This window comes from Acartia tonsa, chromosome 12 (assembly GCF_053477335.1).
Source record: "Acartia tonsa isolate MP-2025a chromosome 12, ASM5347733v1, whole genome shotgun sequence".
Classification (NCBI taxonomy): domain Eukaryota; kingdom Metazoa; phylum Arthropoda; class Copepoda; order Calanoida; family Acartiidae; genus Acartia; species Acartia tonsa.
The window spans coordinates 36677450-36702190 of record NC_137271.1 but is presented as its reverse complement, the minus strand read 5'-3'; the positions used below and the strand labels follow the sequence as shown (position 1 = coordinate 36702190).

Below are 24741 nucleotides of genomic sequence, written 5' to 3'. Positions count from 1 at the left end.
ATCATACATTCAGCTCTCTTTCACAGTCACGTTAACACGTCACAAAGATGGTTAGTAATGTTTTTTTTAAACAGTTTAAAACTGTATTTTTATACAACAAATGATGTTACTTTGTTGTTTTATGTTTTCTTTAACAACAATTAAGTTGTTTTTATAATGGGGGTTGAACAACTGTTAATCAGTTTGTTCATAATTTTTAAATTTTTTTTACAACAGTTGGTTTGTAGTTTGTTGTTTTTTTCTTGTTTTGTTTTTCTGTTTTAGAAGTTTTTCTAGATGCTTTTTAACTTTTTTTGACAACATTTTGGTTGTAGTTTGTTGCTGTTTTATAAGATTTTATAAAAAGTTTTTTTTTGGTGGTTTTGTATCTTGTTTTAAACTTTTTTTGGCAACATTTGGTTTGTAGTTTGTTGCTGTTTTGTATTTTTCTTCATAGTTTGTTGGGTTTTTATGTTCGTTTTAAACTTTTTTTTACAACATTTGGGTTGTAGTTTGTTGTTCTTTTCTTAGTTTTTTAATGTTTTTTACAACAATTTGTTTGAAGATTGTTGTTTTTTCCATAGGTTTTTTTTGAGTTTTTTTTATTGGATTATGCAGAGTAAAATAATTAATTTAGACTGCAGATAACTGGGATACTGTACTCCTACACCGGCCATATTGCTTGGTTGCAAGACAGGACCAGTGGTTCTACCAGAGTACAGCAGGGGTACATAAGCCCAGTCGCAGACAATCCTTATCTGCTACCCCTCAAAACTAAAATCTGCTAAAACTACTAAAGACACAGAAGAGCCACATACAGAAAAACTAGACAAACATTTCTTTTCTTCGGAGTTTTTGAAAGTTAAGTCATACATTAGAGTAATGTATGCAAAAAAAATATTGCTTCAAGTTTTTATAATAACTGGAAAAAAAAGATTGAGAAAAAAATAGTTGTTCTTTAGGTGCTATTTAATATTCCTATAAGTATGTACCTATCTAAGTAGGTTATGAATTAGAAAAAGATTTAGGTACTTAATTCAAATTTTATTTTTCATTTAAAGTTTCATAGGTAATAATACTGATTTGAATTGTAACTAACATACATTTTTTGTAAATAAAAACTTGAAAGTTAATTTATCTTCTAGAATAAAAATCAATTTTGTTATTAAAAAAGTATGCAAATGATACCTAAGTAGAATTGTTGATAAAAGATTCTGTACAAATTTTAAATTGCAATTGGTTTCATTATGTTATTATTTTGATATTTTGTTTTTAACTTTTGTGATATCTAAACGAATAAAATACTAGGTACCTAAGCATTAAATATTATAAAATAATATTATGTTTTTTTATCTTATGTTTGTTAACAGCCTGGGCAGAGGTTGCAAAGTATGGGCAGACATCACAGTATATCTTCTTTCCCTCGTGCTAAAAAATAATTAGGTTTAAAGAGGTAGTTTCACGAAAGGCATTTGAACTTAATTTAGTGAACCGCATATTTTTTCTTGGTTAATTGATTAAACTACATTTATATGGCATTTATATCAAGACTTGAAAATCGTTTTTTTAAATTGCATATATCACAAAAAGACGATTTTAAAGTCTTGATATTTTTAAAACTACTAGGTAGAAAATTGAAATTCTTTCATATATATGCTATATAAATATAGTTTAACCCATTAACTAGCAAAAAATATGCGGTTCACTAAATTAAGTTCAAATGCATTTCGTGAAACTACCCCTTTAAAGGGGGGGGGGGGCGAAAGTGGCACTTTTTGAAACCAAAACTAAAAGTCAAAGGAACTCAACTAAAAAAAAGAGTTACAGGTCTGACATTTTGCATGGCAGTTGCTTTATAGGGGTACAATATGGAACTGTGAAGAAACGGCGGCGCAACCGCCGAAAACCGCCGAGAAAAGGCAAAAAAATTTCGGCGGGAAACGGCGGTTTTCGGCGGTTCCGCCGCCGTTCCTTCACAGTTCCATATTGTACCCCTAAAAAGCAACTGCCATGCAAAATCTCAGATCTGTAACTCTTTTTTTAGTTGAGTTCCTTTGTTGACTTTTAGTTTTGGTTTCAAAAAGTGTCACTTTCGCCCCCCCCCCCCTTTAATAGGAAATTTAGGAATTCAATGCCAATTTTGGATAATATACAAATATACATAAATTGCAAACTGTAATAAACTCTAAACAGGGAGGAAGGGGGGGGGGGGACATAGGAGAATAAATTACACCCAAATTACCAAAAGTTTTAAAACCTTATTATCTTATGCATTGGCTTGTAAACTTTCTGTACTCTTATTGAATTTTGATAGGCCAGTTCCAAAATAATAAGAGTCCAAACTTTTCAACCAATAATTGTACAGTATTGAAGGGCTAATATTGTTTATCATTAGATAATTTATTTATTAGATTAGTTTATCGTCCATTATCTTATCCCTTATTAAGATCCTAGCAGTACCACAGAATTGTATGTCTAAATTCGTCTTTCTGTAAGGTTTTATTGACAACTTTAAACAATAGAGAACCCAACATACCTTAAACATAATGTGTTGGTTCAAGAGTGAGATGGCAGCAACTCCGTAGTCGCACAAATCACATTTGTATTTAGCCTCATCATGTTTCCTGGCACGGTGGTATCTCAGATCTTTCCTTGTTTTGGCCGCGTACTCACAATCTTCGCAGGGATACGTGATTCCTAGACAAAACAGGAATAACATAGAGGATGGATCATAAGGTTGTTTATCAAGTTAGTCATTTAAGCTTAATAAGGTTTTCTTATTCGTTGGCTTTACAACTTGGCGACTTTTATTGATTTTTAATTTGTTAATTCAATAAGTTGAGTGTCCAAACGTTTCAACTGGTACTAATTTAAATCTACAGAAGAGATAATTATGTGGATCATCATTGGGATTGGCAATTTACATTAGTTTATCGGCCACTGAGTAATATAAATACTTTCAATTCCTTTAATGGAATAATTCAAATATTTAAATACCTACCTAAGTGTATAGTTTCTTAATGAACTTTTGAACTAGATCTAGCTTAAGTTTAATAATTTAAATATTTTAAATACCTATCTAAGTGAATAGTCTCTATATGAACTCTTGAACTAGATCTAGCTTTAGTTGAATAATTTAAATATTTTTATACCTACGTAAGTGTATAGTCTCTATATGAACTCTTTAACTAGATCTAGCTTAAGTTTAATAATTTAAATATTTTAATACCTACCTAAGTGTATCACTGTATACCTAGTCTCTATATGTACTCTTAAACTAGATCTAGCTTTAATTGAATAATTTAAATATTTTTATACTTACGTAAGTGTATAGTCTCTATATGAACTCTTTAACTAGATCTAGCTTAAGTTTAATAATTTAAATATTTTAATACCTACGTAAGTGTATCACTGTATAGTCTCTATATGTACTCTTGAACTAGATCTAGCTTTAGTTGAATAATCTAAATAGTTAAATACCTACCTAAGTGAATAGTCTCTTTATGAACTCTCAAACTAGATCTAGCCTAAGTTTAATAATTTAAATATTTTAAATACCTACCTAAGTGTATTGTCTCTTTATGAACTCTCAAACTAGATCTAGCTTTAGTTGAATAATCACATTCCTCACATCGAAACAATAATCCTAACATAAAAAATTACATTAAGAAAACATAGAAATTTGTTGTCCATTTAAAAATATATTTTTACTCAAGGAAATTATTTTTACATAGAAATTATTATGATGAATGTTTAATTTTCAAACAAGAATTGTTTAAAGCAAGAATATTCAAGGCTAAAAAAGTTTCAAAACTTCCTAGGAAATGTTTTAAATAAAAAGTAAAAAAGAAAAATATTCAGGAAGATTCAATCAACTGATGTAAGACCTTTTTAAAATTACTAAAAATTTTGATTGTATACCTTCATGCTTTATCTGTTGATGTTCTTTGAGGCAACCTTTATCTCCAGTTTTATAGTCGCATCTATCACAAAGGAATTCAGCCTGATATCAAAATATTATTAAATAAAAGAACAGATCTATAGTATATATAAAGTATACAGATAACTTTTCCAAAGGCCTTTTCCTTCTGCTAGCAAATTGTTTTCTGCTACTTGGCATGTGTTAATATTCCCAACACTATTGGTTGATTTTCAAAGACCCAATTGAGAGAAGGCACAAGGTCATTTGGAAGAAGGGGAGATACAGTAATTTAACCCCTTCCCCTTCTACTGTTTTACTCTAACATTTAAAGAATGAATATATACTACACATTCAAATTGAAAGTGGGAGGTAGGTTGTGCTAAAATTCCGTAAAGGTGTGAGTTTTAAGGCTTAAAAACTGTAGTAGAACGATAATATTCACTAAATATAAATAAATAATTTTTTTTGTCAATGGTTCTATTCAATAAGGAATACACATATTTAGTGAATGTATGCGTTCTACTACTGTTTTAAAGCCTTAAAATTCACGCCTCTATGGAATTTTAGCACAACCTAACTCCCCCTTTGTGATAAACACAAGATGAATACTCATTAAATAAAAACGTCCATTAAAAAAAGTAAAATAAATTCTATAAACGTGCGAATCACTTTGTATAGAGATTGAGTGACAAATTATGAACAAACTTTAGACACAAAAGGGGGGAAAATACCTCCGTTGAAAGCACGCTCATGATAACAACCACATTTTCTATCTTTTTGCAATCAATTCCAATTCATAATAAAATTTAAATGCTTCATTATGCTGTTTCAAGGACACTTTAAATATCTCAACAAGGGTTAAGGAATTATAGAGTTGGTTGTCAAAGGTTACAAGTTTTCTTAATGTGTTCTTTGAGTATTAGCCAGTTGTTGCAGTTTATTGAACAGCACCTACCCGTCAACACAATGTAATAAAATTTGCTAACATACCTCTTGATGTTTGACCCGTTTGTGTCTGCTAAGATTATTTGCTGCATTGGCCACATAGCTGCATTCGTCACATGGATACACGCCTTCATGCTTATTTAACCTAGATGATAATTATCAATTATTCTATATACCAAAGTAACAGTAAGTTTGTCTGTATGACTAAACCTAGTTTGCTTACCGTTGGACCGATATACCTTAAAGTGAAGCTTCAAATACGCTTTCTTTTCTTTTTTCTTGGGAAGGGTAGTTCAAACATTTCAATAAGAAAATTATCCACTACCACCCTGGTATTTAATTTGGTGGGTTAAAGTGATTCAAGATGTCTTCTTTGGTGTAGCTGCTACCTAATCTTTTTATATTTATTTTGTTGTTAATGTGTAGGTCTTTTTGAATGTCCGTTTTTAGGAATATTTAGCAAAAGTAAGTGAAAGACATTCACTCAAGACTATCTTTATGTTGCATAATTGCTGCGCTACAAAATAAGGGTAACTCAAACATCTAAATAAATCCGCGGATTAGTCCGATTTTTTTTGGCGGATTTTTGTAAGAATACGAATCCGACCCAAAAATTCGGCGGATTACCAGCCCTAGTAGGTACCTGTGTTTCTTAAGAGTTCCTGGATCGCCAGTAGTATACAGACACTGATCACAGCTTAGCTTAAATCCTAAAAAAAATAATCTTATCATTATTATTGAATATTATACACCTAAAGAGAACTATCTTGCTTATTACTTCATATTCTGTAATTTTCACAAGACAATTTTATTTTTAATGACGAGATGTTGTAGGTAAATCTTAATGTGATTGTTAGGACCTAATAGGGTTCAAGGACAATCGTAGAAGTAACATAAGTCAGAGTGGACAAACGCAGGAGTGACAAAGGTTAGAATATGTTAGGTGTCCTCTCCGATGTTTGTGACTCCATCTTAGACAATAGAAAGTATTGGAATGTCTAATTAAATTAAATATATATATATATATATATAAGATTATAAGAACCAACTTTATAGAGCTTTTTATAGACGATTTGTAAAATATTCTTTTTTTACTACGTAATCCTATGTAGGTATATGTGATATTTTTAACTTGAATACCCAAACAAAGTATAAATAAAATAAAATATAAAAAAAAAACTGTTCCATTAATATTCAATAGAACACATTTAATTAATATTATATATTATTTTCTTAAGTAAATTTTCAAAAAATACCTTACTAAAGTAAAAAATGCAAGACACTTGCTTTTTAGTTTGAGATGATGTAACTTTTATCAAGATAACTGAGGTTTGTTTAAGCTGCTGCTACATAGCAGTAAAGTATTGATTTTTCAGTGTGCCAACAGTTCAGCCAATTATAGTTTTAATTATTTAAAAGTCTATGTTAATACATTTCTTGTATAGGGAAACATGGACAGGGCAGTGAATGATAATTAATCTTTTATCCTTCGTTTATGTTTTTTGTTTGTTGGTAGATAAATAGTATAGGTCAAAATAAGGTTTTGTATAATGTAAATAAACCTAAATTACTTTCCCTTTCTGCAAAATTAAAGCTTATCATTTGATCAAAAGCTATAACAATCTTCTTAAAATATTTTTTAAAGTAGTTCCTATAATAAAGAATCAATTTTAAATATATTAAAAATAATCTCCTTTGCCAACACTCAATCCCCCCCCCCTCCAAAAAAAAAAACCAGTTTAATTCAATAATTGATTTTTAACGTTTGCTGCTAATTTTTTGTATGGATAAAAATAAATATGATATTTGCACAAACAATTTGTAAGCTTTAAGAATTCGCTAATTTGACAAAACACCTTGATTTTTATATGATATCACAGAACAAAGGGGGGGGAGACAACACAAAGAAAGAAAGGACCAGTCTCCTCTGAGAGACGGATAGAAAGGGAAGGGGACTTTGTTGTTGTGGGCTTTAAGAGAGGAGAGAGGGAAGAGAAAAGGGGAAGATAAATTGACAGTAAAAGTTATGGACGCGGCATCAGTACTTCAGCTTCAAAGACGACATTTTGAAAATTAAATAAATTGTTTTAAATATAATCCTAATATAAAAGTAACTTATAAAAGTAACAGGATGTCTTATTAGAGTCTGTCTGTCTGTCTGTATGAACCATAGGATTTCGCTTGATTTTCTCTTAAAGTGTAACTTTTCATAACACCTGAGAAGGTTTTATAAGTATTTTGGGAAAGGATACTACAACCATTCCAAGAGAAATTAACCCTGGAAAAAATTAACCCCTCCAATGCTCCGTTAATATCATTCTAGTACCTTTTGAAAATAGTTCAATGAAAACTGAGTAGAATAATTATCTATTGCAACGGATTATAGCCACCCAGCTTTCCGCGGATAGTAAAATAAATAATTTAGAGATAAATCTAAATTTGTTAGCCCCGAGGGACCGAAGGCCAGGGCACACAAAACTGTTATTTTTATATATTTATGCTATTATTCGTGGAAAATTGTCTGTAATACCTACGATACTTGATTTTTCAATATGGCTCAAACCGTTTTCGAGACCATACTGGAAAACTTGTTAATTTACCTTCATGTTTAACTTTAATATGTTGTTGTAGTAATTGTTTATGATTTGTTGTATGCTCACATTTATCACATTTGTAGCTTAGTCCCTAAAAAAAAGATAATTTAAATCGATTTATTATTATTACTTGGATTTTACACCAGACTTTCATGTTCTTTATTAAAGTAAAACTTGCATCTGGCTAAAATAATGACCCCCCCCCCCCATCTAACCCCTCCCCGATTGCTAATGGATTGGACATACTTACATTTTAATCAGAGATAGAGGAGTCAGTGGGCTGTTTATTACACTAGTCCCCAAAGTTTAAAAATAACTTTTCTTATTCGTTGGCTTGACAACTTTGGTGACTTAGTGAATTTTGATTGGTTTGTCCAAACGTTTCAAATAGTTTTTTATAATCTATGGATTTTTAATTTTGTATATCACCGTTTTGGATGTACATCAAATTAACGGCCATTGTCTTATCCCTTTAAATCCCTGCATTTTCACCGATAGGATAATTTTAAAATGCCTAAACTGACGAAAGTAGCTTTATTCATTACGGACGTACGGATCTATCCTAATTATAGAAAAGCTTTGCCTAAAAATGAATAAAACTTACTTCGTGCATCTTTTTCTTGTGTTTGATGAGATATTTAAGGATTGGAGTCTCATACAGGCACATGTTGCATCTCATTGTTTCTCCTCCATGATTCATGGCCATGTGAATTCTTAGCTTTCCTGGATCCTATACAACAACAACAACAAAATCATGGAGGGAGGGGATATTGGAATGTAAATTACACTGGTGCACAAAGTTTTATAACCACGGTGTTTTACTATAAGTGTCCAAACTGTTCAACCAATAATCTCAGTCTATGGAGAGGGAGTAATTTTATTTTATTCATCGTTGGGTATATATATCAAATTATCAACATATCCCATAAGATCCCTGTCAAAAACAAGGATAATAACATTCAAATCAGACTAACAAACGAACATTGATAGACAAATAGCCTAGGTACAGGATATTTAAAATCGACGTACTAAGGTTTTTTTTAGAGATCATTCCCTTATTACATGGTGTCTACTCGGACAAGGAATTCCCAATAAAAAAAAATATGGTAGTAAAACAAATATATCACTATGAAAATGTATTATAAAAAATCAACATGTTAAACATTTTCACGCAGACTTCCTTATTTAAACACCGAAAAACTGCTTTTTCAGGAACTGTCATACTTGACCGAGGGTTAAAGAGATGGGATTTAAAAAGTTATTTACTAGAAATATTTACATACCTTGGTCGCGACATAATCACAGTGTTCGCATTTGAAAGTCTTCTTAGGTGCGTGCACATTGTACACATGGCGTCTGAACAAAAATGTTTTTACTTAAAAATAATGTAAATAATTCATTGACGTTAATATCTCGCTAACCCTTGAACCAATTGAGTTGCAAGAAGTGCATTTAAAAAGTTTGATTGCAAGCATAAATTACAAGAATGCCATCTAATATATATAATTTTAAATTGCAATAGATAGAAATCAACTACTTAGGCATTACCAAAATAGTCATCATGCTGTTTTTGTGAAAACAAAACAGACTTTTATGTTGCATATATCCAAAAAATATGAGGTATGGTCACCCCCGCGCTACTTCTCACTTCGAATACGTACAAATGCTATTGGCGAAGTTAATAGTTTTCAACAAAGTAGATCCTCCATAAATCATGACCTTCTTTATAGATAGTGCTCAAAATGACTAAGATTTTATACTTTATACCAGCGTTTCGGAGCCGGAGCCAGGAGCAGCAACATTTTTGGTGGAGCCAGAGCCGTATTTTTCGTTAAAAACGGCTCCGGCTCCAGATTAGCTAAAAATGATTTTTTAAAGTAATTTGGCAACGGTCTATTTCCATATAATAAACTGAAAAACTATTGTTACTTAACAAATAGACACACATCCTTCTACTTTTATATAGCTTTAATCAAATAAAAGCAAAATGTTTTATATTATTTATTTTATTTTATCAAATTCAATAATGAACAAAATTTGATATATTAATTTTAGGGTAGGAGCCGGAGCCGCATCAAAATTAAACGGCTCCGAAACGCTGCTTTGTACCTACATATTTTTAAAAAAATTTCCTTTTCTCATAAGTTTAGGTCTTAAATAGTAAATACCTATGTTGAATTAAAAATGAATTTAAATATTTACCTAAATGATTTGTTGTCTCTGAATTCCGTATCACAAATATGGCAATAGTCAACCTCAAAATTAAAACCTTCCTAAAACAAAATATCTTTAAATATAAAGCTTTTCTATTATGAGGGTCGTTTAGTCCGTAAAAGATAGCTCTTATCGTTAATTTAGGCATGTTAGAATTATGCTATCGATTTCAAACATTATTTGGCTTGGTAATTCCTGTAGTAATAAGGTAAGATTTAGAATGCGTAGCAACTCTATAATCGTTACCAAAAAGTCCGTACTTCTATTTAAAACATGTTGACTTTAAGCCTTTTTGACAACAATTTTACTTAAAAATTTACATACAATTTTGATTAGACTATTATGGCTTATTGTTTATTTTCAGAAGGCATAATTTTTTAATTATATTAATAATTCATTGTATGAAATCACCACAGAATATAATTGATTTATTGATTTATCTTTCACTTTCAGATGTTTATCCGTAACAAAGCTTACCTTTTCAAAAGCTGCATCTAAATTTCTATCTTCTTCTTTTAATCGTTTACTTTCTAAAATAAAAAGTAATTCTTTTTAGATGTGTTCTATACAAATATCTAAATGGAGCTACAATAGTATGTACAGTAATGTGATACTTTTATAAATACTAGCGGCTACGCCCCTAGAGGCCTCTATGGACACTTTAACTGGGGGAGGGGAGGGGGGGGGAAAGTAGACTCTCCCCCATTTACAATTTTTGATTTTAAGGAAAAAAGTAAAAGAAGTTGCACCTTTAATATAAAACCAAGCAAAAATATATTAAATCTTACTTGATTTTGGTTTAGTAGATTTTCTTTTTATCTTTGCAGATTTTTCATTTTCTAAATTATCTTTACTTGTGTGTTCTAAGTTTATATCAGGTTCAAGTTTAACCTCCTCCTACAATAAAAGAGAATAAGTTCTACTAAGAAAAAACTTTTTTTTTTTTAAATATTTTCTTTGTAGGTAATAGGTATTATCATTTCAAGTTATTTTTAGAGATGAAAAGACTACCTAACAGACATACGTAGAGAATTTTTGCTAATGAATTGTGACTATCCAAACATTTCTGCCAATAAAAAAAAATTAAAAGTTACTAAAGAAAAAGTTCAATCCAAATATTTTTTAGGTGCCACAGTACTATACCTGACAAAAAATATTAACCTGAAAGAAGTCGTCATAATTGTGAACATCATCAAGATTATCAGTGTCAAAACAAGTTTTGTCTGTGTCATCTATGAAATAATGTTTATACAAAATATTTTTTTAAAACTTTCTAAAACTGAGATGAAATTCATATAATATCTTAATTAATGCGAGTTTGTAAACTCCATCCCTCCATCCCCATTCGCTCTATTGGAAGAAAGGCCGGGTTTAGGACCCTAAGTGAAAACTTCTGTAATTTGACCAGGGAGAGAGGGGACATTGGGCTGTTTATTACAATAACTTAACTACATTGGGGACTTTAATTGAATTTCGATTGGTTGGTTAATTAAGTACAGTGTCTACACATTTCAACCACTAATTGTAATCAATAGAAGGGGTAATTTTGTGTGTCATCATTGGGGACGTACATAAATTAATCGGCCTTTGGATCCCTAAATTTTACCTATCTAAGGGTAAATAGAGGTTCTAAGAGCAAGTATAAAAATCAGTTTTCAAGTCCGTACAACGCAAATCAAAAGATTCTTTTTAAATTAAATGTTTTGTATAAAAACCTAGAATATCATCTGATTTGAGTTCAATATTATTTTCGTCTTCAGGTGGCACTTTTGGTTCATCCTTGGGTTCCGTTATTTCATGTGTTGAGTGCTTGCTAGATTTTCTGTTCATATGTGTAACAAATATTTACATGCATGTATATCTAAAAGTCTGTCATATACTAAAGGATATCGCTAAAAGATTATCTGACATGGTTCTCCATAACATTTAACTTCTCATAGGTCCTGGTAAGGTTAAAAACTATTTTTTTTTTTTTTTGGGGGGGGGGGGGTTACCAACACCCTCCCAAAAGAAAAAGCCATTAGAAAATCAATTTTCTTTTAAAATCAAAATTAATAGGGTCGCCACCCCGTCCCTCATTCCACCTTCTTCAAACTACCCTAGGAGCCTGTTGGGGCGCAGCCGCTGGTTGTAAATATATGCCTGGCAGAGAAATTCGGTTGAAATATATCCAGGTACAGATCTTTTATCACAGTTGTGCAAACATTGAGGCTATCACACCTGAACAAAAGTAGTCAATTATATCTCTGTCTGAACCTGTTTTTTTTTACCTCTGGGAACGGTTGAGTAAACATAGGGCCAAAACTTTGTAGTAAGACCAAAGGCAATAAACTACAAACAATAGCATCCAACTCTTTAACTGCACGACCTTTGTCTTGATGTGCATGGTAATAAGAAGAGCCTGATTTTGGTTAAGGCGTCTCAGAACTCTTGCTATGTCGAGAATCTGACCTAGCAGCAGCTGGTACAACTTTCAGGGCTTGACTATGGAGATGCTTTGCTGATAATATTGTACCTTGTATTTCAAGGAATCAATATTCCAAAAATCAGTTAAATAGGATAAAGATATTATACAAAAAAAGTTGTCAAAAAATGGACATAAGGTCTTTCTGGTAACGATTATAGAGTTGCTACGCTTATGAAATCGTACATAACGGATACAGGAATCATCATGCAAATTTTAAGTTGATAGGAAAATTCTAACCTTCTTAAATTAAAGTTAAGAGCTAACCGTTACGAGCAGAAATAAAGACCGAACCTTATTATAGAAAATATTTGCTTTTAAAAATTACTAACCTCCTATAAACGAAATCAAGAAGAGGTAAAATCTCCAATGAGGAAAAATCCTTGAGTATTATTGTCAGAAATTCTTCGTCTGTTTCTGATATCTAAATACAAAAAGAATGATTTATCATAAAAAATTGTTTTTAGTTTTACTTAAAATCCGATTGATATCCGCTGGATGAGAACTTGTTTTCAGCCATACTGAAAAATCCTGAATAGTATCATATTACAGAGACAATATTAAATTAATTATATTATCCCGGGCCTTTAGTTTCTCGGGGCAACAAAACTGGTTTATTTTCACCCCATCTTAAAAAATAAAGCTTACTTGAAAAATATGATTAAACCATTTACTGAGGGCAGCCAATAATATCCTAAATATAAATCATTATGAGCTGTAAAGCAAGGAATAATACACCCATCAGTAAAGAGCGGTTTATATTATGCAGAGACAAAGTTAACCTTTTCTATTTGGTTGACAGATTTTTTTTTATCAATTTAATTTTACCCCGCCAGAATGTTCAAATTTTAGGACATTATCTTTTTAGATTGAGAGGGGAATCTAAACACCAATAATGTGGGAAAAAAAACCTGTGCTTCTCTATTGAAAAGGATATCTGGCGTAAAAACAAAGCTGCAGTGACTGACTCACAGGCTGACATACATCCGGCTATTTCATTATATAATAGCAGCTTTATGGTGAAAGGGGGGGGGGATAAGAATTCGAACCTTAACTTTCAAATTTAGTTTAGTTTTTAAAGGGGGAGGGGGTCATTCTTTTCTTGGGGTGAAACTTCTAAAATAGATGGTGCATTCCTTCAAAATTGTTATGAAAATTTTCTGAACCTATAAGAAAATTCACTAAAAAGGACAATCCTTAACTTTCAATTTTAATTTTATACTTACAAAAAAAGTTAAGGAAAAATTCCATGTAAAGGAAAATCATGTCTACCTAGTGGTTAAAGACCAGATACACAGACATCCTGTTACTTTTATACAATGAATAGAATACCTGTGCGTAAAAACATCTGTGTCAGAACATTTAATAACAACATCAGGGGAACTATAATCTGTTAAATTAACTTTTTCTTTCCGTTCAAATAACATTTTTATACAACAAGAAAATTACTGAACAACCTTAATTTAAAACTGTTTAAGACACCTGAAAGAAATTATAAAAAATTGATAGATTTTTTAAGGCTCATACACTGGTTCTATGTTACAAAAGACCAATAAGTGATATTTCATCTCAAGAAAAACTATCTTACCTCAAAATTTTCCCATTGTCTAAAGTAATCAGGGACGTCTATCAATTACATATTTGTTAACAATAAGGACCATTTATATTTTGTAACGACAGAAAAGTTAGAGGTAAAATGTTTTTATTTTGAAGCAAAATCACTTTCTAAAAAATCATAAAAAAAAACAATATAATTTTATATAAGAATCTACAATCACAATTTATACCTATACAATTTTGACTTTCAATTGATAACATACATACATATCACAATACATTCTCGTGTAAATTAAGCTTGACTCAGATAGCATTTGAGACTATTTCAGATAATTTTAAATCCAAAAATGTAAAACTCGTATTTATGGCAAATAAAGCAATCTATTTGAATTTTACTTTTCCGCCGTTCAAATTAGCATTTCCTTTCAAATATTATACATAGCAATTTCTATTTTGGTAGCATTATCCAATTGTATAATCAGAAGCAGAAATCAGGGAGGGAGGAGACAATGGGCTGTTTATTACACTAGTCTCTAAAGTTTTATAATACCGTTTTCTTATTCGTTGGATCAATAACTTTGGGGACTTTTATTGAATTTTGATTTGTTGGTTAGGTAAGCGTCGAAACCTTTCAACCAGTAATTGTAATCTACAGAAGGAGTAAATTTGTGTATCATCATCAGGGCCGGGTTGACCACCAATTTATGAACGCCATGTCTAATCCTTTTTGATCCCTGTACAGAAAAATATTTTTTTTTTTCAAAGGAAATAATGATATTATTTGAAAAGTTAGATAAAATAGTTTTGCTTAACGTGCCATATATGTACATTTATGAGGAAAAAATTTATTTTGGAAAATAAAATCCCCGATTGATGAACTCTCCATTGCTGTCCACTAGAGGTCCCACCACTCCTGTCGGCATTTGAGCGATACCAGCCGCCGCCGGCCCTATCGGCGGGATCAGAGCCGTCGCATTTTTCAAATCCTGCCCCCGCTGGTCTTGAGTCCCGTCGCCGCCGCCGTTTACCGCGATGCCTGTCTTTTCACGCTCAATTTCGGCGGCCATTTCGTCTGGATGTTTTTTGAGCTTGTGTTTTTTTACAATCATTTTTGTGGTCGCGCTGTAGTAACAGTAGTCACAGAAAAACCTCTGTCCCTCGTGGGTTATCTGAAACAAGTAGGTATTCTTATTTAATTTTATGATCCTATAACACATCAGCCTTCTGCAATTATTATAAATGAATAAAATAGCATTGAACTATTTCAAAAATAACTATAAAATCAAAAAAATAGGTTTTACATAAAAAAAATGCAGCTCTTCATGTGCTCTTTTCGCTATTGAACTGTTGATCGTGTGTCATAAAATGATAAAACAATATTAAAGTTATAGATAAATTTCTAACTGTTAAATCACAATACTTTTTGAAAGCGTTGTTATCTAAAATGATGATTCCTATAATAGTAAGGTAGGATGTAGGAAAGTATATAATCGTTATCAGAAAGTCCATACGTCCATTTAAAACAGGCTGATTTTAACCATTTTGCAACAACTTTTTGTATGATTCATGATTAAAGACAATGTTCTAACACTCAACAAGAGTTATTGTTCGTTTGTCCTTCCTTCAGATTTTATAGATCAAGATGTTGTCACCCTTGTTTAATTATAGAGTAGCCTTACTGCTATCAAATTCCCCTTAATAAAACTTCTTACCTTTTTGTGCTTAATTAGGCTGCTGGCTACAAAGGTTGAATAATCACATAGATCACAAAACTTTCTAACCCCTAAATGTAAAACTTGATTATAGAGATGCTTCGGTAACATTGTACTTTGTTGTCCAAGGAATCAGTATTCCAAAAATCAGATAAATCGAATAATTATATCACATAAAAACTAGTTGTTAAAAAGTCAAAAATTAACAAGTTTAAAATGGACGTACGGACATTCTGGTAACGATTAAAGAGTTACTACGCTTTCTAAATTGTACTTAACTACTACAGGAATCATCATGCAAAGTTTGAAATCCATATTACAATCCTAACATGCCTAAATTAACGAAAAAAGCAATCCGTACGGACATGCTGACCGACTCTAATTATAGAAAAGCTTCGCTTTTAATAATGACTAACAATTATCGAATAAGAACCTGGCATAATATCCACGTAGATTCTAGATTCATTATATTTTGTTGGGTCTTTCTCTTAGAGAGCCTATCGAGCACTGACCCCGCCCCCCACACTATCTTTCTGTGATCGACTAGGCACTTTGATAAAAGACAAACGCGACTCCTTGCCATACTACCAAACGAAGGTCTTGAAATTCTTACCGTCGTGTTTTCTTTCTTTGTGACTCTTGAGATGAGATTGACTTCCGGCTGTATAACCACACTATAATGCATAGAGTTTATACATCTCCAATTATAATAAACATAATAAACCCTTCTGTGGATCAAAATTATTAGATGAAAAGCTTAGACACTTAGAGTTGATCAGTTACTAATCAAGATTTGATTTTAATTGCCAAAGTTTTAAAACCAAACAAAAATTTAAGTACCAGATTTACTCTTTCTAGATTCGCCACTAACGAACATATTCGTGACTGTTTATAATATTTATGAAAAGATTACAGGGGGCAGTTGTTAAATAACTCTATAATCACGCAGTGAGGACCCTGTGCCGACTTTCAATTGGGTCTGAATAGAATCTGATATGTTAACACAGCCAAGTCGCTACAAAAAGAGCAGTAAACAATTTCTAACAGACGAAAAAGGTCCCCACCACTGGAACCATGTAATTATCTGGGTTACACATCTATACTTATACATCTATGGTACAATACTTGCCTGATCACATTGCATCCTGATGCCGAGATGTTTGACCCTCCTGTGATCTCGTAAGCTCGATCTTGCCTTCGTTGTGTAATCACAAAATTCACATTGAAATCTTACACCTGAAAATAAAAGAAAGTTTTAACTTAGCAAAGCTACTCTATATTTCATTAAATCATCCAACTGTAAAAATCGAAATATTATTACTTGATGTTGCACCAGATTTTCCTGCTCTCTGATGAAGTGATGCACGCAGCTGGCTAAAATATCAGTACCCCCATCCCCTGCCGTCCTACTGGATGAAGTGACCAATAAATTAGGTGCATTTTAACAAGCTAAATTGACGACAAATTTTCCCCCGTCAATATATCCATTTCTGTAAAACTACGGAAGGAAATGAAAGCTAATTTTTGTTTGTGAAGTCCTATACTTCTATATTATAAAGCAACCACAGTGCGTTCGAAGGTGATTTGACTTTTGTGTTAGAACCTAAATTGGGACATAGTGCATTTCATTACACTAGGTTAGGTAACTTCATTTCACTTTTCAATAAAATCTTAAATGCAGCGGTTTTTGAGAAAATTAGATTTGAAAATTTCAAGTTCAATTTACATCCACTAGGAGTTACCGCATAATCATGACAAGAAAAGCAAAGATTATTCATTTAAAATTTTGAACAACTTTATTTTTATAATGTCTTTTATAAGACCTCTCTATATATGATTAATTAAGGCTGAATTTATGTGACCTTAGCAAAGCAATTGATAAAAATGGCCATGAATCAACTCACTTCAGGAGTGATTTTATGAAGAAAGGGGGAGGTCATTTTCTAGTAAATTCCGTAAAGGTGTGTGTGTTATAAGGCCTAAAAATAGTAGTAGAACGATAAGGTGCTCTATATATTTGTATTCCCTATTGAATAGAACAATAGGGAGCACCTTATCGTTCTACTACTATTTTTAGGCCTTATAACACACACACCTTTACACACTTTTACGGAATTTACTAGAAAATGACCTCCCCCTTTATCAACGCAAACTTATTCAAAATTTTAAATAAATAATCTTTGCTTTTCTTGTCATGATTATGCGGTAACTCCTAGCGGATGAAAATTGAACTTGAAATTTTCAAATCTAATTTTCTCAAAAACCGCTGCATTTAAGATTTTATTGAAAAGTGAAATGAAGTTACCAAACCTAGGGTAATGAAATGCACTATGTCCCAATTTAGGTTCTGACACAAAAGTCAAAGCACCTTCATACGCACTGTGCATCCAGTATACAACTTATTGGGACCATTAGTCAGCCATTCTAGCTACAAAAGAGTTATATAATAAAAGAGGATTATCCACGAACCAGAGCAAGTGATTCTAAGCATCTTCCAGCATTGACCCATGGTATTTTTTTAGTGAATATACTAGGTTTATGTTTAATATTTGCTTTATCGGGTAAAAAGTTAGGTTTCACCATGGTTTTATATGAAAAAAACTTTGAAATGTAAATCAATTTTTAAAGCAATATCATCAAATGCTTTGTTGAGTTCAAAAGGACAAAATAGAATAACACTGCAGAAAAGCATCAAATGTTGTAAATTGCAAAAGTACATTAATTAAACTGTTTACAAGTTACCAACCCTTTTTCTAAATATACATTTTTAATCATAATAATATACTTTTGTGTCAAAGCTTTTCAACAACAGTTTGAACTCATTAAAACATTCGACGATATTGCACCAAACAATGCTTAACATTTCAAAGTTTTTTTTCATATAAAACCATGGTGAAACCTAAATTTTTAGTCGATAAAGCAAATATTAAACATAAACCTAGTATATTTACTAAAAAAAATACAATGGGTCAAGGCTGGAAGATGCTTAGAATCACTTGCTCTTGTACGTGGATAGTCCTCTTTAAAGACTTCGTAATTTTCTTATATAATCATTCTTTTTCTTATCTCTCTTTTTTATGGCAACTGAACATCTGCTGTATAATTCACTAAAATTAGGTTTTCTTTAAATAAAGTTTATTAACAAATTTTTAAAAGGTTTTTTATTGAAAGGTCAATGTAAGATAAACTAATTTTCTCCAAATATTATACTTTCATACCAAGAATTTCACCGTGTAAAAATTGGAGGGAAAAATATTTAATCTTGTATTGACCTATCCTTGAATAGAATACCTTGATGTTGGATAAGCTTATGTTCTTTGAGGCAAGAAACTTTGGCAAAGGCCATATCACATTCGTCACAAAGCACCTGTTTCTCCTCGTGGCAGTTCTTGTTGTGGTGGTACAAATCCTAGAACAAAATCAGCTGATTTTTTGGCGCCATTTAAGTACTTCTGTAAATTTCCTTTAAAATTTATACGTTATATGCTTTTTTAAGCTTTTGTAGTAACTTGAGTAAATTTCCAATATTCCTGATAGTCATACCTATGATTTTTAGCGCCATTTTATTAACTTTCTTATATTCCTGACAAGTCATATGATTTTTTGGCGCCATTCTAGTAACCAACAATCCTGATACGTCATATGATTTTTTGTATTTTATTAGCTTTTGTATATTTCCAATATTTGTGATACGTCATAAGATTTTTTTTGGCGCTCATTTTAGAGTTAGTTGTGTAAATTTCCTGTAAAATTACGATACGTCATATGATTTTTTGGTGCCATTTTAGTAACTTGTGTAAAGGAGGATGTGCTTAAGGACCATTTGGGCAGGGGGGGGGGGTTTACTCGAGAACCCTTAGAGCTAGAGGGAGCTAATTTTGGATTTAAGCTTCTATGGGGCCAAAGTTACTTTTAAAATTATCGTCGACCCCCCACCCCCCCCAAAAAAAAATTTTTTTTTTTGGGGGGGGGGGTAAAAATTTTTTTTATTGCATTTCTCGCCGAATTAGGCAATTTGGAATCATTTGAGACCATGTTATTTTTTTCAAAAAAATTTCGCCTTACAAGCAACCCTGCGGGGGGACTTAGTCATTTTTTTCAAATTCTCGTTTATGAAGGTATATCTTAAATACAGTATGCTACTCTCTTAGTTTTAAAGATAATTGGATGAAATCTTTTTGATTGTGTCACTAATTACCCCAAGTTTTGGTATCTTTAAAAAAACGGCGGCGGAACCGCCGCTCCCGCCGTCCGCCGCCGTTTTCCGCCGCCACCAAAAAAGAAATTTTTTATTGCATTTCTCGCCGAATTAGGCAATTTGGAATCATTTGAGACCATGTTATTTTTTAAAAAATTTTTCCCCTAACAAGCAACCCTGCGGGGGGGACTTAGTCATTTTTTTCAAATTCTCGTTTATGAAGGTATATCTTAAATACAGTATGCTACTCTCTTAGTTTTAGAGATAATTGGATGATAATTGGATGAAATCTTTTGGGCTGGGTCACTAAGGGGGGGGGGGGGGAGTTTGTACAGTTATAGGAAATGAAATTCAGTATAAAAGTTTGGGAGGGCCGTGTGGGCTTGTTTTTATAGTTATCAACCTAATTCTTTTTGCAGGCTCTCTTATATGACTGGATGTACACATAAAACTTTGAAAATTGAATTTTGGCACTTTCCTTCTTGGGGCTTGTGGAGCACAAAAACTCCCCAAACGCTAAAAATATGAGTTCTGAGCTTATTTTTAAAGATATCAACCTGATTTTTTTTAAATAATACTTTTTTAACATAACTGAATCAACGAACCATTACAGATTTCATTTTGGGACTTTTCTTCTAGGGGCTTGTGGAGCAAAAGACCCCCAAAAACTAAAAATATGCGTTCTGAGCTTATTTTTAAAGATATCAACCTGATTTTTTAAAAATGATACTTTTTAAACTTAACTGAATCAATGAACCATTACAGATTTCATTTTGGGACTTTCCTTCTAGGGGCTTGTGGAGCAAAAGACCCCCAAGAACACTAAAAATATACGTTCTGAGCTTATTCTAAAGATACCAACCTGATTTTTTAAAAATAATACTTTTTTAACATAACTGAATCAACGAACCATTACAGATTTCATTTTGGGACATCACTTTCCTTCTAGGGGCTTGTGGAGCAAAAGACCCCCAAAAACACTAAAAATATGAGTTCTGAGCTTATTTTTAAAGATATCAACCTGATTTTTTTAAGGAAACTTTTTAAACATAACCAAACTAGGGAACCATTACAGATTTCATTTTGGGACTTTCCTTCTAGGGGCTTTTGGAGCAAAAGAACCACAAAACACTAAAAATATTAGTTCTGAGCTTATTTTTAAAGACATCAACCTGATTTTTTAAAACAATACTTCTTTAACATAACCAAACTAGGAAACCATTACAGATTTCATTTTCGTACTTTCCTTCTAGGGTCTACTGGAGCAAAAGACCCCCAAAACACTAAAAATATTGGGACTTTCCTTCTAGGGGCTTGTGGAGCAAAAGAACCACAAAACACTAAAATATTAGTTCTGACCTTATTTTTAAAGATATCAACCTGATTTTTTTAAGAACACTTTTTTAACATAACCGAACTTGGTAACTTTTACAGATTTCATTTAGGGACTATCCTTCCAGAAGCTAGTGGGGCAAAAGACCTCCAAAAAGTATTATGTTAAAAAATTATTATTTTTTAAAAAATCAGGTTGATATATTTAAAAATAAGCTTAGAACTCATACTTTTAGTGTTTTTGGGGGTCTTTTGCTCCACAAATCACAAGAATAAAAGTCCCAAAATGAAATCTGTAATGGTTCGTTGATTCGGTTATGTTAAAAAGTATTATTTAAAAAAAATCAGGTTGATATCTTTAAAAATAAGCTCAAAACTCATATTTTTAGTGTTTTTGGGGGTCTTTTGCTCCACTAGACCCTTAAAGGAAAGTCCGAAATGAAATCTGTAATGGTTCCTTAATTCAGGTATGTTAAGAAAGTTTTCTTTAAAAAAAATCAGGTTGACATCTTTAAAATTAGCTCAGAACTCATATTTTTAGTGGTTTAAGGGTCGTTTGCTCCACAAGCCCCTAGAAGGAAAGTCCCAAAATGAAATCTGTAATGGTTTGTTGATTCGGTTATGTTAAAAAAGTATTATTAAAAAAATCAGGTTGATATCTTTAAAAATAAGCTTAGATCTCTTACTTTAAGTTTTTGGGGGGTTTTTGTGCTCCACAAGCCCCAAGAAGGAAAGTGCTGAAATTCAATTTTCAAAGTTTTATGTGTACATCCAGTCATATAAGAGAGCCTACAAAAAGAATTAGGTTGATAACTATAAAAACAAGCCCACACAGCCCTCCCAAACTTTTATACTGAATTTCATATCCTATAACTGTACAATGTATAGGATATGAAATTCAGCATAAAAGTTTGGGAGGGCTGTGTGGGCTTGTTTTTATAGTTATCAACCTAATTCTTTTTGTAGGCTCTCTTATATGACTGGATGTACACATAAAACTTTGAAAATTGAATTTCGGCACTTTCCTTCTTGGGGCTTGTGGAGCACAAAAACCCCCCAAACTGTACAATGTATAGGATATGAAATTCAGTATAAAAGTTTGGGAGGGCTGTGTGGGCTTGTTTTTATAGTTATCAACCTATTTCTTTTTGTAGGCTCTCTTTTATGACTGGATGTACACATAAAACTTTGAAAATTGAATTTCGGCACTTTCCTTCTTGGGGCTTGTGGAGCACAAAAACCCCCCAAACTGTACAATGTATAGGATATGAAATTCAGTATAAAAGTTTGGGAGGGCTGTGTGGGCTTGTTTTTATAGTTATCAACCTAATTCTTTTTGTAGGCTCTCTTATATGACTGGATGTACACATAAAACTTTGAAAATTGAATTTTGGCACTTTCCTTCTAGGGGCTTGTGGAGCAAAAGACCCCCAAAAACACTAAAAATATGAGTTCTAAGCTTATTTTTAAAGATATCAACCTGATTTTTTTAAGGAAACTTTTTAAACATAACCAAACTAGGGAACCATTACAGATTTCATTTTGGGACTTTCCTTCTAGGGGCTTTTGGAGCAAAAGAACCACAAAACACTAAAAATATTAGTTCTGAGCTTATTTTTAAAGACATCAACCTGATTTTTTAAAACAATACTTCTTTAACATAACCAAACTAGGAAACCATTACAGATTTCATTTTCGGACTTTCCTTCTAGGGTCTACTGGAATGAAATCTGTAATGGTTCGTTGATTCGGTTATGTTAAAAAAGTATTATTTAAAAAAAATCAGGTTGATATCTTTAAAAATAAGCTCAAAACTCATATTTTTAGTGTTTTTGGGGGTCTTTTGCTCCACTAGACCCTTAAAGGAAAGTCCGAAATGAAATCTGTAATGGTTCCTTAATTCAGGTATGTTAAGAAAGTTTTCTTTAAAAAAAATCAGGTTGACATCTTTAAAATTAGCTCAGAACTCATATTTTTAGTGGTTTAAGGGTCGTTTGCTCCACAAGCCCCTAGAAGGAAAGTCCCAAAATGAAATCTGTAATGGTTTGTTGATTCGGTTATGTTAAAAAAGTATTATTAAAAAAATCAGGTTGATATCTTTAAAAATAAGCTTAGATCTCTTATTTTAAGTTTTTGGGGGGTTTTTGTGCTCCACAAGCCCCAAGAAGGAAAGTGCCGAAATTCAATTTTCAAAGTTTTATGTGTACATCCAGTCATATAAGAGAGCCTACAAAAAGAATTAGGTTGATAACTATAAAAACAAGCCCACACAGCCCTCCCAAACTTTTATACTGAATTTCATATCCTATACATTGTACAGTTTGGGGGGTTTTTGTGCTCCACAAGCTCCAAGAAGGAAAGTGCCGAAATTCAATTTTCAAAGTTTTATGTGTACATCCTGTCATATAAGAGAGCCTACAAAAAGAATTTCATATCCTATACATTGTACAGTTTGGGGGGTTTTTGTGCTCCACAAGCCCCAAGAAGGAAAGTGCCGAAATTCAATTTTCAAAGTTTTATGTGTACATCCTGTCATATAAGAGAGCCTACAAAAAGAATTAGGTTGATAACTATAAAAACAAGCCCACACAGCCCTCCCAAACTTTTATACTGAATTTCATATCCTATACATTGTACAGTTTGGGGGGTTTTTGTGCTCCACAAGCCCCAAGAAGGAAAGTGCCGAAATTCAATTTTCAAAGTTTTATGTGTACATCCAGTCATATAAGAGAGCCTACAAAAAGAATTAGGTTGATAACTATAAAAACAAGCCCACACAGCCCTCCCAAACTTTTATACTGAATTTCATATCCTATAACTGTACAATGTATAGGACATGAAATTCAGTATAAAAGTTTGGGAGGGCTGTGTGGGCTTGTTTTTATAGTTATCAACCTAATTCTTTTTGTAGGCTCTCTTATATGACTGGATGTACACATAAAACTTTGAAAATTGAATTTCAGCACTTTCCTTCTTGGGGCTTGTGGAGCACAAAAACCCCCCAAAAACTTAAAATAAGAGATCTAAGCTTATTTTTAAAGATATCAACCTGATTTTTTTAATAATACTTTTTTAACATAACCGAATCAACAAACCATTACAGATTTCATTTTGGGACTTTCCTTCTAGGGGCTTGTGGAGCAAACGACCCTTAAACCACTAAAAATATGAGTTCTGAGCTAATTTTAAAGATGTCAACCTGATTTTTTTTAAAGAAAACTTTCTTAACATACCTGAATTAAGGAACCATTACAGATTTCATTTCGGACTTTCTTTTAAGGGTCTAGTGGAGCAAAAGACCCTCAAAAACACTAAAAATATGAGTTTTGAGCTTATTTTTAAAGATATCAACCTGATTTTTTTAAAATAATACTTTTTAACATAACCGAATCAACGAACCATTACAGATTTCATTTTGGGACTTTTATTCTTGTGATTTGTGGAGCAAAAGACCCCCAAAAACACTAGAAGTATGAGTTCTAAGCTTATTTTTAAATATATCAACCTGATTTTTTTTAAAAATAATACTTTTTTAACATAATACTTTTTGGAGGTCTTTTGCCCCACTAGCTTCTGGAAGGATAGTCCCTAAATGAAATCTGTAAAAGTTACCAAGTTCGGTTATGTTAAAAAAGTGTTCTTAAAAAAATCAGGTTGATATCTTTAAAAATAAGGTCAGAACTAATAATTTAGTGTTTTGTGGTTCTTTTGCTCCACAAGCCCCTAGAAGGAAAGTCCCAATATTTTTAGTGTTTTGGGGGTCTTTTGCTCCAGTAGACCCTAGAAGGAAAGTCCGAAAATGAAATCTGTAATGGTTTCCTAGT

The 24741-nt window shown here is 32.1% G+C and overlaps 3 protein-coding genes across 14 annotated transcripts in view; 1 reads left to right on the top strand and 2 right to left on the bottom strand.

Moving 5' to 3' along the window:
* GCS2alpha (glucosidase 2 subunit alpha) overlaps window positions 1-24741 on the top strand; it is a 220187-nt gene that overhangs the window by 113782 nt on the left and 81664 nt on the right. The gene's annotated exons all lie outside the window — the stretch shown is intronic.
* LOC145333091 (uncharacterized) lies at window positions 343-13601 on the bottom strand. Of its 3 annotated transcripts, XM_080178249.1 has the most exons (19): window positions 13451-13601; window positions 12767-12812; window positions 12451-12542; window positions 11797-11874; window positions 11370-11476; window positions 10816-10886; window positions 10443-10551; window positions 10132-10184; window positions 9643-9713; window positions 8724-8796; window positions 8045-8170; window positions 7447-7531; window positions 5490-5556; window positions 4892-4991; window positions 3901-3982; window positions 3585-3625; window positions 3464-3506; window positions 2516-2676; window positions 343-1407 (listed from the first exon to the last, which is right to left on the bottom strand). In XM_080178249.1, the coding sequence occupies exons 1-19, from the start codon at window positions 13543-13545 to the stop codon at window positions 1306-1308; spliced, it is 1602 nt and encodes a 533-aa protein (XP_080034375.1). In that variant the 5' UTR covers window positions 13546-13601; the 3' UTR covers window positions 343-1305. The 3 variants fall into 3 exon arrangements, with proteins under 3 accessions (XP_080034375.1, XP_080034374.1, XP_080034376.1); XM_080178248.1 differs by lacking the exon at window positions 3464-3506 and having other exon boundaries at window positions 3542-3625; XM_080178250.1 differs by lacking the exon at window positions 3464-3506 and having other exon boundaries at window positions 3542-3625; window positions 10509-10551.
* The window catches only part of LOC145333090 (uncharacterized), a 23323-nt gene continuing 12182 nt past the window's right edge, over window positions 13601-24741 (bottom strand). The window contains exons 14-18 of the mRNA XM_080178247.1: window positions 18679-18796; window positions 16517-16623; window positions 16001-16061; window positions 15388-15458; window positions 13601-14844 (exon numbers count right to left, since the gene is read on the bottom strand). Of these exons, the coding sequence (XP_080034373.1) occupies window positions 14521-14844; window positions 15388-15458; window positions 16001-16061; window positions 16517-16623; window positions 18679-18796 (681 nt within the window). The 3' untranslated portion in view covers window positions 13601-14520. The remainder of the gene's footprint in view (window positions 14845-15387; window positions 15459-16000; window positions 16062-16516; window positions 16624-18678; window positions 18797-24741) is intronic.

What these genes read in the sequence shown, in the direction of transcription:
- LOC145333091 (XM_080178248.1), bottom strand. Translation starts at nt 13,545, where the DNA reads ATGTTATTTGAACGGAAAGAAAAAGTTAATTTAACAGATTATAGTTCC. An exon ending in ATCTACTAAACCAAAATCAA is followed by an intron (nt 10,185 to 10,442) that starts GTAAGATTTAAT and finishes TTTTTATTTTAG; the next exon opens with AAAGTAAACGATTAAAAGAA. An exon ending in AACGGGTCAAACATCAAGAG is followed by an intron (nt 3,983 to 4,891) that starts GTATGTTAGCAA and finishes TTTTGATATCAG; the next exon opens with GCTGAATTCCTTTGTGATAG.